Genomic DNA, 20,912 nt, shown 5'->3' with positions numbered 1-20,912 from the left:
ATTTATTTTTAAAATGAGTATATATATATATATATATATATATATATATATTTTTTTTTTAATCAATATTTTCCTGTGTAATGTTTTGCTATAAAATTTTTGTTCAAAATGCTTCAGTTGTTACAACATATGGGTGTTGACCCTTTCAAATATATGGTGACAAAAACCACTTTACCTTGAAGGTTTCCACTGTTTCTGTGAATGTATGAAGAGTTTTCACTATAGAGTCAAACTTCACAAGGCAGATAACTTGCTCAAAATTATAAGCCATGCATCGGTTGGCAAAGCAATCAAATATTTCTTTGACGGCTTCAATTCTCGTCATTTTGCAGTCTTTGTCGAAACACTCCTCACCCATGGAGGAACTTGAGTCAAGAAGTACCTTTAAAAAAATAATAATTAAATGTCACAGATTACATTAAACATAATAATTTATTAAACATTCTTTGACATATTTCTGAACAGTGGCACACATTAGAGCCAGACTGATATATCGGCAGACCGATATTATCGGCCGATATTAGGCATTTTCCAAACTATCGGTATCGGCAGTTATAATGGCCGATAAATGAATATTTCAAAAATAAAATAAAAACGGACGAAACACGCTTCATCCATGTCACGAGTGTTGGAGTTGTATAGTTTGTCCACCAGAGGGCTCTCTACACCGTCTCTGCTAACCACAAAGCTAGCTAATGCCACTATCAGTGGAAGACCACTAACGTTAACATTAATGAGCTTTGGTTCCTCTGTTCTGTTGCGACAATAAAAGAAACAAGTTTCTTTTTAAAATGCATTATCATATTATTTTAGTTAAAACTCATACATAACTACAACTAACTAATGTTAGGGAAATCTGTTAATGTTTTGTTGCGCGTTTCTGAAAAAAAAAAAAAAATATCGGCCGATATATCGGAACATCGGATTTTAAAACCAACAAATATTTGTATCGGTATCGGCCTTCAAAATCCAAATCAAAGTCGGGCTCTAGTACACATACCACAACAGCTTCTTTTGGGGTCTTCGTGACTTTGAAGGTTAGATCATCTCTGACATCTCTCAGTCTAAGGAGACATAATCAAAACAGTCACATGGATATTTGAAAAATGATCTTAGATTAAAAGATTAAATGAAGATAAAAATTAAGATACTATGAAAACTGTTTTTCAAAACATTTCATTTATGGGACCAAGAAATTCTCAAAATCTCTCCGTTTTGGAACGACTTGTGTTTGTTTTTTAAACAATTTTTGGGGTGAACCAAGGACTATTCCTTGACTAAAATGATGAATAAAGAATACTTACTTATTAGCCAGTTCATCTATGTTCACTGTGATGTGTTCTCCAGTAAGAGGGTCGAAAACAACAATGTTTTGAGGACCCCCTTTATCTTTGTAGCTGTACATACCATATTTTTCTATAACAATAAAACATTAGTTAATACCCCTGCTGAGTGATATGAATAGTATTACCAGTAATATAGTGTGGAATATTATCAGTTCTTCTAACGATATACTAACGTAACATCATTTACCGTGACTGAGGAGGATCAAGCGTGGTGCGTCAACTCCAAACTCCTTGAGTTGTAGCGGTGGAGTTACAACCAAATAAGAAAACTCTTCAACTTTCTTGTTCATTTCGGCAAATGTTTCCTCTGGATTGACGTTAAAACTAAAAGAACATATTGTCATCAGGATTAGCATTATAGATAACAATAAATCTTTATTTTGCTGAAAAAGACAAGTCAAGTCAAGGCAAGATACACAGCAAAATCCCCAGTGTTAAATTAACACTTAAAAGTGTGAATTATATAAACTCTGAGCTGAGTGTTAAATGAACACTGAAGCAGTGTTAAAGTTAATGAGATAATTAAGTGAATAATTGAGTGATCATTGATTATTATTGAAGACACCTGATGTTAATAAGCAGAATCACTGAAGGAGAAAAACTGAATTTTAAGTCACCATTATGGTGATCAGTGTTTGCTTTAGCTGGGCTCTTGACCCTTAAATCATTAACTTAATGATGATTTGATGATTTCTTTATTTATTTTAGTGTACTCAAATCAAATAAGTTCACAGTAATACACTCTTAGAAAAAAAGGGTTCTATATAAATAGCATAGGGTTCTTTACTCAACTGCAAAGGGCCTTTTATGCACACAAAAAAAACGATAATGACAAGAAAAAACCCTTTCGGCACAAAGGTTCTTTATAGGCTATTATTGATTCATATTTTACATTATTCTGCAACATTTTGCAGTTGTAATTAAATTATTGTTTATTAAACTCTTGTAGTAACTTAATAGAGTGCTGAAGTTACGACGTCACTCGGTAGGCCAAAACGCGGAAGTGAGTTAGCATTTTAGCATTACGGTTCCCTCGCTCTAACGTCTATGGGATTTTTGAATGGGTTTTTGCTAAATCGCCTGAAATAAGGTCTGTGGTGATCAGAGCCTCTAAATATTTTCACGTTTTGATCTATGACATAGAACACACAGTTATAACCTGCTTGTGGTTTTTTAAACTTTATTGTGTCTGCTTGAGTTTTTTAAAATCTTTATATAGGCTTCAAAATGTATACATTTTGGATTAACTTGTAAAGATTATCTTGCTAGACAAAACGTGTAAGGGTCGCAACCCTTTGTTAAACACAGACCTTATTTTTTGCGATTTTCCAAAAGTCTATGGGGAAAATGCATTGCTTTTCGACCGAGGGAACCCATGCGCCGCTAGCTTCCGGGTTGTCCTACAAAGTGACATCATCACTTCGGCACTCTATATCACATTTTACTCATGCTGATTTTTGGAGGATTAAAAACTGAAAAACCACTCTTCATGTGATATTGATTAATTACATTTTTTAATCCCCATATCTTGAATTTTGTGACATCACATGCATTGCATTTTAGGGGTTCCAAATACGTAGCGCTTTAGAACCTTTTAAGGTTCTATATAGAACCTTTTAAGGTTCTATATAGAACCTTTTCTTCTAAGATTGTACTATGCTCACATTAGAAGCACATTTTAAATAGTTTATAAGTTTAAATGGCAGTTGGTCAATTTAAGGCAGTCGGTTTCTGCAAATTAAACAAATTAACTCGTTTTAATTCAGTGCATGGTATTTTTACAATGACACACTGGCATTACAAACCGACATGAGTGTAATTTTTGTTTTGTAAAATGTATTTATACAAAGATTTCATTGTATAATGTTACCGGTTGTTAATGTTCTGATTAACAAAGTGTGTTCAAAGTGTGTGAATAAGTTGATTTACATGAATTAAGAGTTTTTGGTAGCTTTAGTGCATTTTTAAAGTGAAATTAATTACTGTGCCGAGCTGAAAGTTGGTAAGGAGAGACTTCTGAAGAGTCTTGAAAAAGTGACCCAAGTATTGAGAAACGTGTCCCAGCGATTGTAAAAATAAAAAAATAAATCGCTTCAGCAGGTGAAAAGTGTGATACCTGGACTCGGGTGTAGTGCCGTCACAGTCAGTCCAGAGGGGGAAGGATTCAAGGAACGGCGGGAGACTGAGCAGAATCTTTTCAACATCACTGGCTTTTTTGATTGAGGTCTCTTTAAGATTCAGTTCAGTGCAGTTTGGAATAATTCCTCCCTCTAAAAAATAAAAACAGAATAATAGTCAAGTATTGCAATAGGGTAGACTGAGTTATTAAAGAGTAATATTTTCCTCATTAAGCACGTTTGAGTCCATACGGCTCCAGGATTTAATAAAGGCCTTCTGAAGCGAAGCGACAGGTTTTTGTAAGAAAAATAAAAAAGTATTTTAATTTAAATTCTTGATGCAATGTGTGAATTAGGTCCCTATTGTGTTGAAGAGTCGAGCCTGTGCTTCAGTCAAGGATGAGCTGAGAAACACTGATGAAGTTTTTCAAAATAACCCTAAATACTGTAGATGTTTTTGTTTTTAATGTAAAATGTTCTTTGGGGAGCTTAAAAGGGTTCTCCTATGACATCAAGCCGAAAAACCCTTTTCGTACTTAAAACCTTTATTTTTAACAGTGTGTATAACCGAGACACCCCTCGCTGCAGCCTGTAGCACGATGACGTAGCTGGATGGTCCAATACGTAGTGGATGGATGTGTGTTTGGGTGACGTCATTTACGCATGCGCAGTGCCGATCTCTGATTATAATTCGAATGCATTGGTTTTAAGTGATATGTAAGCTCAATTTTGTACTGAGATGATGTTCAAACTGTGTAGTATAATACTTTTAAATAATTATAAGTAATTATTGATGAATAAGTAAGGAAAATGCTAAAATAATAACAGCATGGGGAAAACAAATCTTTTAATAATAATCTCGCATTTATGTTATACATTCAGAATTGCGAGAAAAAAAGGTCAGAATTCTGACTTTATAGCACACAATTGCGACTTTATTTCAAGCAATTCTGTCTTTATAACAAGCGATTGAGGCTTTATTTCACCTAATTCTGTCCTTATAACATGCGATTGAGGCTTTCTTTCACCTAATTCTTTCTCTATAACATGCGATTAAGGCTTTATTTGACCTAATTCTGTCTTTATAACATGCGATTGAGGCTTATTTCAAGCAATTATGTCTTTATAACATGCGATTGAGGCTTTATTTCACCTAATTCTGTCTTTATAACATGCGATTGAGGCTTTATTTCAAGCAATTATGTCTTTATGCGATTGAGGCTTTATTTCAAGCAATTATGTCTTTATAACATGCGATTGAGGCTTTATTTCACCTAATTCTGTCTTTATAACATGCGATTGAGGCTTTATTTCACCTAATTCTGTCTTTATAACATGCGATTGAGGCTTTATTTCAAGCAATTATGTCTTTATGCGATTGAGGCTTTATTTCAAGCAATTATGTCTTTATAACATGTGATTGAGGCTTTATTTCACGCAATTCTGACTTTATATCTCACAATTCTGAGAAATAAAGTCTGCGAAAAGTAGCCTATACTCGCAATTGTAAGGAAAAAGTCGCAATTATTAAAAAAAAAAAGTTTTATTCTGAAAGCTCTGAAAATAAGAGCTTCGCTCGTGACCATATTTAAATGTATTCTTGGAAGATCAACGATTGTTCACCAACTCTCTACACTAACTAGGCCTATGAATTCTTAATGTGCATGTGCCATCAGCGTTTATCACAGGATCGCGTTTAAAGTCTGTTTAGAGAGAACGGTGTCATCCCCTAATTTAATAACAAATTATCATTTCGACAGAATCAAAACTAACTAGCTGTAAAATAACATTATTCATGAACCGCTATAAAGCAAAAACAATCTGTTACATTAAATTAAAGCTGCTTTGAAACAATCTAAATTGTTAAAAGCGATATATAGCCTAAATCAAGATGACTTGACTTGACTAGTGCGCATGCGCGCGTTACAGGGTCCAACACGTATTGGACCGTCCAGCTACGTCATCGTGCTACAGACTGCAGCGAGGACCTCTTGGTATAACCTGCCATACAAGCTAGGGTTGCCAACTGTCCCGAATTAGCCGGGACGTCCCGATTATTGGGCCTAATTTATTTGTCCCGTTTATTGAGAGCAACGCTGATCTGACTCATACAACAGCAACACGACACTTGAGAATGACCACGACACCGGTCACCATCCAATCACACGCTTCATCCAATTTATTGGACCATACCAATAAACTCTAAATGGAGAATGAATTTTTCTTTTGGGACAAATTATCTGATTGGCGAACAGAATCCTCAGCTGTCTGGTCGCTCCCGGTTCGATCCGGTCTTGCGCTAACAGCAAATCCCTTTCACACTGTCCAGCCGGGTTTTGATTTTTGGTGAATTTAAACAACGTGATTGTTGTTCATGAGTCCAACATCCAACCACACAGGAAAACATGAAATATTCTCGAGGGAACATAAGCTGATGTGATTTGCTGCCCAAGAAACATGTCTTGTCTTGATTATTATCAATGTTTAAGAAAAAATAAGTCAGGATTATTTGAAGAATAGAAGGTTCAAAGGAGATTTATATTATGATGCGTCCCTGCTGAATAAAAGTAGGCTATTACTTTCTTTAATTTCTTTAAATTGTAGTGTATAATGTTACAAAAGCTTTCTATTTCAGATTAATGTTATTATATTGAACTGTTTTGTGTGATCTTAATTTGTTTTTGAATTAAATTGTACATAACAGGTTAAGCAAAACAAATGTGTTTGTCTGAGAACCTTTTAAACGCATACATAACCTGAAATGACACATACTGTGTGATACAGTACAAATATTATGAGTGTCCCTTATTTTCCTGCAAAGAACCACAATTGTCCCGTATTTTTCTTTTCAGAAGTTGGCAACCCAACATACAGCATAAATACACAATCAAATGAAGTGAGGACTTTTACCTCTAATGACATCCAGCACATACTCTCTCTCAAACACTTCAGGCACGCCCGGGACACGCACCGGCTCAGAGAAACGCTGATTTGTTGACTGTGCCTTCATGGAAATTGAAGCATAGTTCTCATGCTCTGTGCTCTCATCCTGCAGGGAGAAATACTGAAATCACTGAATGATCTGATGCCGTTATCGGTCATAGTTTTGTTGAAATATTGGTATCAATTAAATGCTGTCGTTAACTTGAAATGCTTTTAGAAAAAAAGGCTTTTTTTGCATGACCTTTTAACACTTTTACAATCGTAAAACCTGCCAAAACACTTCTTTGAAAACACCTGCACATTATGCAATGCACTTATACCTTTGCTTGAGATATGAGGTAGGCCCAGCAAACTGGGGAATACTCAAAAACATCCATGTCCTCAATTATCCTGTCATCAGATCTTTTTGTATGGCTGGGTAACAACTCTCTGAAGAGATAATACAGTCCTTCAACTATGGCAATCTGTAAGTAGAGGCAATATAATACATTATTGTACATATACAGCATATTTATAGAAACAATATTTATGTAAAATTGTATTTTACCTTCTGGACCCGTGTACCAGTCTTGTTTTGGCAGATAAGCTGAAACAAGCTCTGGGCTAAGGCATTGCATCCACTGATTTTCCGAATGTATGCAATCACGTTCTTGAACCCATCTCCTACATTTGCCTTTCTCTGGATGTTCAGAATTAGATTGAGTGGAAGCATAGTATTAGATTTACAAACACATTTTTTTTTTTGGCACATTCATGATAAAGAAGTATAGCCTAATAAGTTTTATGTTAAGTTTTATAAGTTTTAGTTTCATTAAAGTTTAATGTAGGTTATCCGTTTATGAACCATGTATCAGGTTAGTATAAGATAGGAGAGTTTGCTTTGCAATGAATGCCAGAAGTACGGTGGCCGAGAGCTCAACACACTGCAACTGAAGAAAACACACCAGGGTTTCCCATACATTTAATATGGGTGATAGTGTTGTCAAAAAACTCGGTACTTCGGTACCAAGTCGGTACTACCAGCTTTTCTAGGTACTGAGTACCAGGTTAATCCAGTTCTGTTCTAGACGCGATGTCTGAAACGTGCACAGTTGCGTCCTCTTTATAACGCTGATATGCTCTCTCTCTGAATCCACTTGTTGAAACGAAAGGAGGAAAGAGCCACATATGGAAATATTTTGGATTAGGCTAATGTCACGTTGCCATAAGAGGCCGATTACATGCAAATTCGCAATTTCAAATATAGGCGCGATTCAAGCGCGCTCATAATAAAAACTAGTTGGCGTTGCATAGCAACGACAGACGCCGCGTGAGAGCAAGCGCTTTGGAAAGAATAAGCACGCGCAAAAATATAATTAAAAAACACGCGCGACATGTGAACGGCCTCTAAAGTGCTTTCGGGGTAGTTTTACGAGTACATGAGCACAGTAGTATCCACCCGACACCAGAGTACTATGGTATTAGTATTATCATTTAATGTCAATGGCAGTTCTAGGCGTATTCTTGCCTTTATAACTCAGCAGGTTTAAAAAGCCTTTTTAAAATTAAATATGAATGCAGTTTTAGATTAAATAAAAGGACAGTCAAGTCAAATAAAACATGTTTTATGGTAATGCTACAAAGATACCATTCATCAACATTACTTAGTTATCAACACATTGAGTGAACAATATATTTTTACAACATTAATTAATGTTTGAAAATGTTATTTATTACAAACACCTGATTGTTCATGTTTGTTCACTTAATTCATTGTGCATTAAATAAATAATGGATTAAAACTTTACAAACAACTTTAAAAATGTGTTAGTGTATACTATTGTTTATTTTAGGTCATTTTATCTAATCTTTTTCTAAAGTGTTTATAATACAAATGTACAGTTTCCATACTTGTAACCGTGATAAACACTTAAATATATGTAAATTTAAACTAAGCTTTGGTACCGAAATTGGTACCGAGAACCGTGAATTTTAACTGGTATTGGTACCGAATACTGAAATTTTGGTACCGTGACAACACTAATGGGTGATATTTAATTTTATTGTAGAGCTGCACGCAGCTTGCTCCCTCCCTCCCACTCTCACAAACTACCCAGCAAACAAATTTAGGTTCTGGGAGCGTTAGTTTTTGGTTTCCAGAACGTTCCTAGAACTTTCCCTTCAGGTTATAGGAACGTTCCCGGAACATTATCCTTACGTTATAAAAATGGAACCTAAAAATAACCTACATGGAACGTTCCTATAACGTTCTTGTTTGTTTTCCAAAAAAATAACCTCATGGGACCATTCGGGAACGTTAGGGGAACGTTCTGTGTTTGCTGGGTGACGAAGATGAGGTGTCTCCATTGAGCAAGATCTGAATCAAAACATGAGCATGCGCTGAAGAACGGATTGTGTCCTTTGCTTATTCCTCCAGAATCAATACGGAGTTGAACGGTTAGTGTAAGGAACACTATAACTCTGAGAAGTTAGTCTATGTTGAAAACTGTCGCGTTTCCATTACAGATTCGCGCAATTTTTTTTTCTAAATATCGATAAAAAACGATTGCGAAATTACGCCGTTTCAAGTAAACGATGTTATGCGACTAAAGGCCTGTTCACACTGGGACGAATTTCACGCACGATATTCGCCGACGTTTAACGCCTCGTGACTCAACAAAGGGCGCCAATGTGAGTGTGCACACCGACGCGGAAAGCGGCACGCGTAAAAGCGCAGTTTTTTTTTTAAAACGCCTCGGGTTCGTTTTTTTTAGTTTGACGCGCCGCGCAATCTGACCAATGAGATTGGCGCTTTTGCTCACGTGTTTGGAGCTTCTGAATTTACAGTAAACACAACTTGGGGGCGCTCAAACACAAAACGGTCTTGCCGAGCACACATGCAACGGCGAAGAAGATATACACCAAGTAGTGTCGCCATCTACACTGCAAGGAAGAAATTAGGCTAGACGAGGAAGATGCGAGGCAAGATGAATGTAGAGCTGCTGTTCTCGTTGGTGTCGGAACATAACGAACTACATGACAAATGCGACTGTGACTGCACACATCTTGATAAAAGAGAACTGTTATTGAGTCTTATTGCAGAGCAAATTGGCGCCATCTAATGTCAGGGAATGAATTTGCATGTTCACTCGGCTCATCGTCAGCAAAAATCGCTTGGGTGTGAACACAAAAAACGTGTTGAAAAACGCCGGCGAATAACGTGTGCCGGTTTGCCCCGGTGTGTACGGCCCTTAAAACATCATTTTTTCCTCTCGCGATCAGTCATTCAAAAAATCATGGCAAGCGACGTTGATAGGTTTATATACATCACAGCCACCGCACTAGACATTATTATTATTAATGTAAAGAGACATAGGCCTCTTGTGCGTGTTATCCAAGCGTTAATGGCAAGGAAAGTCGCTTATACGCTTCTACTGCGAGCCGCACGAGTGAGGTGTTTTCACACTTATTTCTGCTCCAAGGTCTTGATTGTGGCTTTTCTTTGAGGTTTAGAAACTAGTATTCCTGTATTTGGTCTTTTATGAATTTAATAAAAAACGTGTGACTCGTATTCTGTCCAAACACACATTTTGGATATCTATACTTTAATGTAGTAATTATTTTTCAGCCGACTTTTAACTACTACTCTTTACATTGGCTATTCAAACGATTAGGCCATCTGTAGGCTACTTTCTACACCTTACATTTTAAAAATAGCCTCGTTACTGCCATTTCATTTCGGCTTGTTTTCATTTCTGCTTGTCATCGTAAAAAAAAACTATCCAGATAAAACGTGCCATGCGGATTTCATTTGATTGTGGTTGGATGAGAAGTATAAACATATACCATTCTGGTTTGAACGCGATGCATCGCACCTGCAACATTTGTTGCCATTAGCTAGAGCTCTCAAGTGTCACGCATTGAGCGGCACAGTCACTCATATCGGTCGTTTGTATTTCTGTTTATAATATATTTGATATGCCGCAGTGCCCAAAATGTCTCTGGCCGTGCCACTCTCGTGGAACCAGCAGGAATCAAGCATCTCTCCTGGAGTTTTGCAGTCGAGCCTGCCACTTATTAGCCAATCACAAAAAAGAAAGGGGCTACACAATAGCCAATCAGAAAATAGCGCAATTATCTCTGGGCAACTATAACATGAGAGCTGGTGTGTAAAGCAAATATTTTGAATGCGATGTTAAGTAATTGTTTTAATGCTGAAAAAAGTAAAGCGAGTAATCGGAAAAGGAAACTTACAGTGGCATTCAACACTGAGAAAAAGGCACTGAGGCCCTTCTCGGTTTGTTTCACTGATGGTGTGACATCACTTTGGCAGAATTTACTCATCTCTGGTACATCATCACGAAACGAGGACAAAGAGAATTGCAGCACTGCGTCTTCACTGATTTCAAGCTTATGTAGTGTATCATTGAATTTACATACACAGTCTCTGTAAAAAAGAGAAATATAAAATATTGATTAAATTTACTAAGACTTAAAATATGCCATTTAAAATATTTGTGTTTTGATATATCTGATATTCCATATTAAAATGAAACAAATTACTTAAGATGAAGCACGTGTGAAGGTATTCCACACTCAAGTGAAAGCCGTCCTCTCAAGTCAGTCAATGTGTCACAATCCAAGTTCACATGGATTTCATACCTGCCCTGTTTGTAAAAAAAACAAACAAAAAAACACAAAAAACACATAGTTTTGTGTGTGTACATGTACACTAGTTGTCCATACCTAAATTTAACCCATGCATATGCAGAAATTGAGTAGATAATATGCCCAAGACAAAAGAACGAGAAGAAGCTACAAAAAAGCTGCGGATGTAAGAACGTTTCCAAGTCTAAAAGTTCCTAGAGACACAATTGACAGCATTGTTTGTTAAGTTTTAAATATATGGTACCATAGACCATGTGACCAGCAGGGAAGTTTATAAGGGGTTATAAATACATTTCAACTCTGTAACTCAGCTTTACATTCTCAGAATCGCTCGAATGTGTGTAAATTACCCCTCTATGACGTTTCCTTATGGCTGGTACCCTATTCTTAAAGGATTAGTTCACTTTTGAAAAAACTTTTGCTGATAATTTACTCACCCCCATGTCATCCAAGATGTCCATGTCTTTCTTTCCTCAGTCGAAAAGAAATTTAGGTTTTTGATGAAAACATTCCAGGATTTTTCTCCATATAATGGACTTCAATGGGAACCGGATGGTTCAAGGTCCAAAAGACAGTTAATAACAGTTTCAGATGCAGCTTCAAATGTCTTTAAACGACACCAGACGATGAATAAGGGTCTTATCATGCGAAACGATCGGTTATTTCAAAACTTATTCCAAAAATGTAACTTTTCTAAGGACAAATGCTAGCCTTGCTCTATTCTGTGAGGTGCGTTTGCAACGTCACGTATTACGTAATTACGTTCAAAAGGTCACGGGCGACGTAGCCGAAAGTACAGAGTCAGTGTTTACAAGTTGAACGCATAGGTTGAACGTGAAAACTAACTCAAACACCGTTTACAAAAAAGGAATTAAAAGGAAAAACAACGATGTCGGACGATTTTGATTCTGTACTTCCGGCTACGTCGCTCGTGACCTTTTGAATTTAATTACGTATTACGTGACGTTACAAACGCGCCTCACAGAATAGAGCAAGGCTAGCATTTGTCCTTAGAAAAGTTACATTTTTGGAATAAGTTTTGAAATAACCGATCGTTTCGCATGATAAGACCCTTATTCATCGTCTGGTGTCGTTTAAAGACATTTGAAGCTGCATCTGAAACTGTTATTAACTGTTGGACCGTCTGGTTCCCATTGAAGTCCATTATATGGAGAAAAATCCTGGAATGTTTTCATCAAAAACCTTAATTTCTTTTCAACTGAAGAAAGAAAGACATGGACATCTTGGATGACATGGGGGTGAGTAAATTATCAGCAAAAGTTTTTTTCAAAAGTGAACTAATCCTTTAATAAACACACAATTAGGTACAGTCCTCCAAATAAATGTGTATTCCCTCAGCATTTACCCTCATGCCGTTCCAGATAAACCCTTACAGTGTAATCAGAGTTCAATTTTTCAGGTGTATTTGATGAAGCTAAACTCTACATAACAGTTGCCCATCCCTGCCCTACAGTCTTGTGGAAGAAAGTGGAATATATTAAATGAATTGAGGCCGAGTACGAGGACTTTAAATTACTGATATAGCGGAATAAGATGGGAAAATGAATCACAACGAATTGTGCACAAGGCAGACTGACATTTGAACAGTGGCTCATGGTCAGACCTTTCAAACCCAAAGAAGGGGTGATAGTTAAAATACTGAAACTTTCAATAAGTGAAATTTAATATGTGCGGTAGGGCAAAGCTGCATGTAACCCTAAATCGGGTCATGGGGTCTAAACGATCCCAATCAACTTTTCCTTTAGAATAAAAAAAGGTTCCCTTCATCTCAGTGGAATAATATTTTGTGACTTTTCATACATTATCTATCTATACACACACAAAACTGGGCTTGATTCGTCTGTTCTGAAGGTATGTAAAAAAAAAAAAAGTTTACACTTCTGGTCTTCGGGGTCAATATGACATCACATTGAAATGAATGGGAAAGGTGGAAAAAAAAAATGTTTCTTCATGTGTTTAAAAAAATGAATAAATAAAAAATCCGGCATAAATCTGAAAATGTTTACACAGAAATGAAGGCCTAGTACTGGAGCATAAATGCAATACATCATAAAAAAATATTTCGTATGCAAGTTAATGGTGTAGTTGAGGAATTGTGTGGTATATGGATACAAAAGTACTTTATATCTCCAAAAACACAGCATTGATGAATAGATGAGAAGTAAACAAAACAAATTATATATTATTTGTATGATTAAAAATGTATATTTTTTGTACAATTACTAGGGATGCACCGAATATTCGGCCGCCGAAAATTTTCGGCCGAAAATGACCCAAAAGTGCATTTTCGGTTTTCGGCCGAAAGACTTTTATCACCGAAACAATACGGCCGAAATGTTGTGATGACGCAAACAGAAACCGCGACCTGCACGTGCTTGTCTGAAGCAACATGTCTGCGGTGCGGACGTATTTCAGTGTATCTGAACCCGCGAGGAGACGGAAGCCTTGTTTATCCACCTTTATACCATGGTCTGGGTGAATACTCGATTCTGATTGGCTGCAGGGTGTCCGTTAAAAAGTGATAGAGGACACCTAGTAAAGTAGTTCTGGTGAAACTGCCTGTTTACCATTCGAAATGAATAAATAAATGCGCTGCCTACAACGGCTGTGAGTAACCATAGCAACAGGCAGTCACATGCTCTATCATCTAACGTTAGATATTATAGCCTAATACAACAATGAGCGACTTCGTGCTATTTCTTTTAACATTTATGGAGAATATGGCAACTTTGACGACTGGTATGCTGCTGCTGAAGAAAGAAAAAATGTAAATAAAACGGAGAAAATTACACCGCTGCTGCTCTGCTCCATTGAACTCTATTGGTAACGACGTAACTTGCGACCATAGTTGGATAACGATGCTTTCGGGAAACGCACCCCTGAATGAGACCCTGCGAGAGTTTTACGCAGCTGTCCAGACAACCAAGGCAGGAGAAGGCTGAACGTTACAGCGTTTCAAGCCTAAGGAGCCTGAGGCAAATTACCCTCTCTTTGATCTGATTAATTTATTGCCCTCTAGCCTATAACGTTAAGCGCAAATCGCTGGAGATCAGAGCTAATTGTTTTCTTATTGTTGTTTGATTAATTGTTTTATGTGTAATAAAAAAAAAAAACTATGCCTACCTTTGTGTTTCATGAAAAAAAAATGCCTTTGTGAACCTGAAGGGATACGAGCTAAGCGGACTATATCTCCGGTTGCTAAATAAACAGTCAGGCAGGCAAGGCAAGTTATTATTTGTAAAAACTAGATTTAGCCTAATTAAAATATAAACTAATGTTTTATTTGGCAAGTGACCATGGTATAAGCGGGTTAATGCCCTCCGAGGTGTCCATTGTCAGGTTTTAATGGACTTCGGCGGAGGCAACCGTCCTCCGCTGCGCGTCGGCCAGTTTACGCCTCGCCGTCGTCCATTAAAACCTGACAATGGACACCTCGTCGGGCATTAACCCTTACATAAACAACGCGCGCCGCCATGACGACGATTCCGGTTGCGAGCGGGTCAAGAGCGGTGCGCGCACTGTCTGTGGAGACTCGCGCTGCGGAGGCAGGCGAAAGTAAACAAGGCAGAGCGAGTCTCCACAGACAGCGCGCGCACCGCTCCAAACGGTCGAGGCGTTTATACTTGACGCGCTCTCCGTTGTACTATTCCTTGAAACGACAGGGGACGACTCAAGTAACTGTCATCTAACAATCAGGAATCGGTGAGAAGAAGAAAGATAAACACATGACAATGCTTATTTTTTAGTAGGCTATTCCACCACGAATACAAAAATAATCATGTAAAACCCAGTAAACCCTGAGATTATTACTTGTGACATTACAAAAAATATATGGGATTGGGAACTATGTATGTATGTATAGAACTAAATTAATGCTCTCTTAAATATTTAAATACATTCACTAAACATGTTTCATTAAGTTTCATGTACATTTGTATTAAACATGGACAATTGTTCATTTAAAAAGGCTTTTTATGTTATTGTATGCCAAATTTTTTAAAATGTAACTAATTTAGACATGCAAACTGGCTGCTAGTGTGATGAGAAGTTTGCGCTCGGCTTTGTTTTTGAGAGAACGTTTCATTTTAAAACCTTTCTGCAGGCCATTAGATTATTATTTAGTGTATGGGGTCAAGTTTAACATTTTAGTTTGAATTTTATTTTATACTGTGCATTGTGCTAAATAAATATTTGCATAATTTGTAATTGATTTATTCTTTGAAAATATTAATATGCAATTGCAATGCCTTGATTTTAGTAAAGTTTGTACACAGTCATAGCCATAAATACAATGATACTAATAATTCTTTCGGTGTTTCGGTTTTCGGTTTTCGGCCTTGGTTTCCTCTTTTTCGGTTTTCGGTTTCGGCCAAGGATTTTCATTTCGGTGCATCCCTAACAATTACTCAATCAATTGTCGGGGTCGTATAGACCCCGAAGCCCAGAAGTGTAAAACAGGAAACGAAGACCATTTGAAGGGTAAATGGATAAAAAAAAAAATGTCTTGTTACTTTTTGCATCACATGACAGAAGACGCTGTGTGGGCCTTCATTTCTCATGTTGTTTTCCTGGGAGGGTCTGGCAGTTCCTTGTAAGTTTTCTTTTGGTGTAAATATGGCGTAGAGTTCACTCCCATTTTCAATGTGCCGGTCTTTCAGGGACCCTGTGAGGATAAACAAAACATGCAAAGACAATTTCAGGATTTTGTCAAAATCATAAAGGATTTTGAAGGGCGATACAGATGCAAATATTTTTGGGTTTTAAAATCCGATATATCGGCCGATATTTTATTTATCTATTTAAACTGGACATGATAGTCACAAATTTTGTCATGCTTATTTGAGTTAAGAGAACTGATGGGGATGTTCTTTTAATTGTTATTTAAGCAATATAGGCTATGTCTCGTGACCAACTCAACGAGTGTTGCCGACAGGGACGGTGTAGAGTGCCCTCTGGTGGACAAACTATACAACTCCAACACTCATGACATGGTTCAAGCGTGTTTCGTCCGTTTTTATTTTATTTTTGAAATATATAATATATTACTACTGTGTCATTATGGTTGATGTGCTGAGATGCCATATTGGAGTCAGAAGTTGGGGTTGTTTTTGTTTCTCAGTCCCAACTCTGACTTGGTCCAGTTAAAAGTTCCTACTGGGAACTAGGAATTTCCCACTTCCGAGGACAAATGAAGCACACTACAAACACTGTGATCAAGTGCTGAACATGTCTTTCTTTATTTACTGTAATTCTGACTCTTGTCAATATTTCAAATATTTTAATGAGCACCATGAGTGAGTTGCATCAGGAATTAAGATCTGATCACAAGCGGAGAGCCGACCCTTGCAAAAATATAAGTACACTTCAGGTTCATTTTATTAAGTGCACTTAAGTAAAGTTCAAGTATATTCTGGAATCCACTGCCTCAAAGCATGCATTTATTTTTTTGAGTGATTTATAAGTTATTGATCAATAATCAATATTTTTCCCCTTCTATATATTAAATGATTTGAACAACTTCAACCGCATGTTATTAAAGCATTTACATTACATCTTCAAACCATTAAGGAATAATAATGAATATAGTCTGCACCTCCATAGAGAGAAAGAACATGCATTTGGTCGAACTCTGCTCTAAACAAGAAACTTTCCCAAAACATTCAAATAGTGTGTTTTGGGAACGTTTTGTGTTCAGAGCTCGACCTTGACGAGGCTGGATTCTCTGTGTGTGTGTGTGTGTGTGTGCGCTAATATTCTGTTTCACAGGTCAGTGTTGGTAAGATGAACGTCTGGCAGTCTGGAGAGATGAAATAATTTGTAGTTCTGTGAACTCTGGTTCAGGTGTCATCAATGAAGATACGCTTCAGTCTAACACTCAATGAGGAAAATTCCTGTTTATAATTTTTGTGTTCCATTTCAAAACTACTTGGGACTAAATTGGCCTTTTGTGTGTGTGTAAAAGTATACTTTTTAGTGTAACAGTATTAAACTGTGTACACAACTAGTTTTTCGTTTGTACTGCAACTGTGCTACAAGTGAAGTTATAGGTATAGTGATGGTTTACTAGTCAAATACTTGTTGCACAGTTCATAAAAGTACACTTTAAGTATACTCTCACTATAAAACGACTAAGCTAGCAGTTTACTGGCAGTATATCTGTAAGTTCTTTAAGTGAACATAACATTGTACTTATAATTTACTATTTAGATTACTTTAGCACATTTTAATATATTATCCATGTTCCTATTAATGTATTAGTGTTTTATACTCGAAATATACCTTTAATATTTGAACTCTTTCCATTTTAAAAACATTTTATTCAAGCTTCATGCATCCTTTATCAACACTTGAATGTGGTTAAGTTTCAACATTTTAAACAAAAAGCTGAGAAAGTATTTTTGTCTTTGCCTTTCAGCAATTTGTCTTTTATGACATAATACTTAAAATAACAGCTAATTTGTTCATTTACAGATAATGTTAGTAATTTTAGAGTTGAGTACAATTTGTGCAACGCCTCCAAATCTTAAAAACAAAATCTGATACATCCATAATTACATATTTCATTTAGATTATGACTGATTTTCTTTTAGCCTGTGAGATCATTACAAATATAACGTATTAAATAAATATTCAACTGACAGGAAAGAGACTGTATAATTGGTAAAGTACAAAAAAACATTTCTTATTTCAGTGCTGTATATTGCAGTAGCACAATATTAAATATGAATTAGTGCTGTAGCGGCGCGTCGATGATTTCGTCGACGTCGTATTTTTGCGTCGACGCTTCTTTATTTATTTATTTTTTGCATGTTCCCGGCGGTACAGCTTGCCACACACACGTGGGAGACCGAAACATTGCAGAATAGAGGACGAAAACAACTAGAAGTGAATGTGCTATCCATTAAGTGAATCACACACAGTAAACAAACCCTTAAGAAAAAAAACTTCGCAATTTAGACGCGCAAACTGGGTGCCGGTGTGGTGAGACGTACAAGCTCGGGCAGATTCGGCTTGAAGTCTTCCTGGTCTTGCGCAATAACGGGTCATTTTTGCCGTGCGCACATTCGCGCTCGTGCGGACGTGTCGAGTATAAACAAGGCTTTACTCCGTGTCAGCAGTCAGCGCGCGCTCTGATCAGTAGGTGAAACTCCGCCTCCGACTCCGTTTCCCTCTTCAGCTGATATTAATATTTAAACATTCTCTATGATAAAAAAATGTTTGTAAAAAATATTTTAATAACACGGTTTTGGCGGTTGTAGAGTTATGATGGTGTTCAAATACATAGACTAACGTTAGCCAGCTTATTGTATCTTGATTCAGTATGCTAGTATTTATTTGAGATATTGTTTTTTTATTAATTGAGCAGCAGAAAAAATATTCTTTATATTAGTTGTCCAATTAGTCATTAGATTAGTCGACTAATCGATAAAATAATCGCCCAACTAATCGTTTAGTTAATAATCGTTTACCCCAGCCCTAATATGAATATCAATAAACACTCACATGTGTTGAAGAACGGGTCATCTGTCAAAGGCATCCCATCAACAGTGAACAGACACACAGTCATGTGGTCACCGATGTTCTCGTGGATGCTGATCCTCAGAATGAGATCCTCCACTGTGTTCTGTAACGGGTCCATATCTGTGCAAACAAACTCAAAATTATTAGAATAAAAGTCATTATTGTCTTTCAAGTTTAAGGCACTCCCCAAAATACGTACCTTGTATTTCTTTGCGCCCTTGACATTTTGGGAATGAATAATAGAGGAAATATGCCTGAAGTGATTTCCTCAATGATGCTTTTGGTGGAGGAGCCAAACCGAGTCTCTGAATGTCCTCGATCATGTTCTTGAATTTGTTCTTCTGAACTTGCTTAAACTCTGCGGGAGACACCAAATAGAGAATGTCATTTAATAATAATAAAAAAGTGTAAAAGTATAATTTGAGTAATTGTTGTAGTAACGCATTGTGATAACTTTATTATTTAAAAAAAATAATGTATGAATACATTTTTCCAGAGAAATCTGTAAATAAATCTTACTCATGTTGTCCAAGTCCTCATCAGTCACACCGTCAATGAAATCCTTCACGTCCTCAATCCCAAGCTCGACAAACTGGTCGTAAAACTTCTCTAGTTTGTAGTTTTCCAAAAGCTTCAAAACTTCATCCATCTGAAAACACATTAAATGTATAATGACTGCATTTTCTTTACAGAAAATACCAACGTTTCAATAAATATTGCATATGTTTGGTATTGATGTTATAGCCAAGACAAAGTTTACTCGTTTAGCTTGGCTGCCAGAGAATAAATATGCACATGTTTGGAAATTAATTCGTTTGATCATTAAACAAATCAAGTTACTCAATATTTATAAATCTGAAGAAAGGTTTTTCTATTCTTTTTCTCATTGTACTCAGTTTTCTCATTGTATGCGTTTTCTTTTACAGACAAAAATAAGCCAAAAAAGAGATTTAACTCAGACTGAAAAGTCAAAAATGATAAAATGCCCATGAGGATGCAAATTGCAGTTAAGGCATGTCCATTGGACAGTGAGATGCTCATTGGGTCCGTCAAATACATGTGGAGAAGAAAACATGTTCACTGCAAAAGAATTAAAGTGAAGAATCAAGTGTGAACACATCAGGAAAACCTCAGTGAGCTGTTTGATTCAACACTAAAACTTTATCCTTAAAGATTATTTTATGATCCATTCATTACGTCTGTCACGTGACAAATGAACGAGACTCGTTGCCGCTGCATTATGATGGTTATGTCTTGAATTAAAATATGACCAAGATTTTTTTGCTGTTCAAACTATGCCACACTTAAACAACACTTTGAACAAAATGACTCGAAGATTACGTTTGTTTTGATGAACGAGAAAGTCAGTAAAAAGGATCCGAACTTCACATCACCACCTGGACTTAGTAATTTGATTAGGAGGGATCTGTCATATTATAAAAATAGACAATAAAACTAATTGAAATAAGAAATAAAACCTTATACCCCAGCCTCCTTTTCAGCGATACGCTCGTTGTATTTCCAATATGTAGTTATGAATACAGACCAATCTTTCTTCCCGCCCGGTCTACTGGCATTTTTAAAACATCTGCTTTAAACATTAGCCTACAATGCTCATGCTAACTTTCGTTAACTCTACAAAAAGTAACTTTAGTCCACTTCACCTGCTAATTAATTACTCTTCGACTGCGATGCCACAGAAATACAGAGTTACCGAAAAAAAAAATGAAGTTTAAACACAATATTTCCAAAGATGGCGGCGCGCATGCTTCTCTGTAGAAAACAAAGGTAATAAGACCTTATTAAATATAGAAATAGTCAGTTTATAGAGAAGCGTGAAAAATATTCTTACCGTTGTCTCCATTTGATCTGCCATCTTGCAGCCAGTATCTGTCTCTTCAGTCTCTTGAGTTCAAAGACAAGTGCCAAGTGGTTTCTGATGAACAAGAAGGGGCGTTTTCCAAATATGGCGCCTTTCCAAACTTTGGCGCTTCAAACCGGGAGAGTTGTTTTTAATTAAGATACGGAAGCCTAAGAGGCCGTTGATTATTTCGCATGAGAAAATAACTTATGTCAACTCAAGATCATGAGAAATCAAGATATATAAAATGCAGCAGACTTCCATAAAACAGGGAGATATCCATTTTTCCCGAGTGCCTGTCAAGAAGTTGGCTGAAAACATAATTAAACTCATGAAAATCACAGACTTTGAAGAGCATAATACTTGTAGCTTATAGCTTGAGAAGGCAAAATATATGGTTAATAAAATGTTTATATATTAAAGATTACTCTTTATTTTTTCAGACAGTAGGCTACA

The 20,912-nt window shown here is 36.6% G+C and overlaps 1 protein-coding gene across 4 annotated transcripts in view; it reads right to left on the bottom strand.

The window, feature by feature from the left end:
• The window catches only part of LOC120481498 (uncharacterized), an 86,062-nt gene extending 65,458 nt beyond the window's left edge, over positions 1-20,604 (bottom strand). For all 4 annotated transcript variants that reach the window (XM_089129294.1, XM_089129291.1, XM_089129293.1 and 1 more), the window contains exons 1-15: positions 20,448-20,604; positions 19,115-19,244; positions 18,795-18,953; positions 18,578-18,715; positions 15,586-15,737; positions 10,949-11,052; positions 10,640-10,832; positions 6,954-7,085; positions 6,727-6,870; positions 6,374-6,512; positions 3,463-3,616; positions 1,534-1,670; positions 1,305-1,416; positions 1,001-1,064; positions 176-382 (exon numbers count right to left, since the gene is read on the bottom strand). In XM_089129294.1, the coding sequence (XP_088985420.1) occupies positions 176-382; positions 1,001-1,064; positions 1,305-1,416; positions 1,534-1,670; positions 3,463-3,616; positions 6,374-6,512; positions 6,727-6,870; positions 6,954-7,085; positions 10,640-10,832; positions 10,949-11,052; positions 15,586-15,737; positions 18,578-18,715; positions 18,795-18,953; positions 19,115-19,244; positions 20,448-20,471 (1,989 nt within the window). In that variant the 5' untranslated portion in view covers positions 20,472-20,604. The remainder of the gene's footprint in view (positions 1-175; positions 383-1,000; positions 1,065-1,304; positions 1,417-1,533; positions 1,671-3,462; positions 3,617-6,373; positions 6,513-6,726; positions 6,871-6,953; positions 7,086-10,639; positions 10,833-10,948; positions 11,053-15,585; positions 15,738-18,577; positions 18,716-18,794; positions 18,954-19,114; positions 19,245-20,447) is intronic.
• Between the last annotated feature and the right edge of the window lie 308 nt (positions 20,605-20,912).

This window comes from Pimephales promelas, chromosome 3 (genome assembly GCF_988280905.1).
Source record: "Pimephales promelas chromosome 3, fPimPro1.hap1.1, whole genome shotgun sequence".
Taxonomy (NCBI): domain Eukaryota; kingdom Metazoa; phylum Chordata; class Actinopteri; order Cypriniformes; family Leuciscidae; genus Pimephales; species Pimephales promelas.
This window is presented reverse-complemented; position numbering and strand designations above follow the sequence as displayed.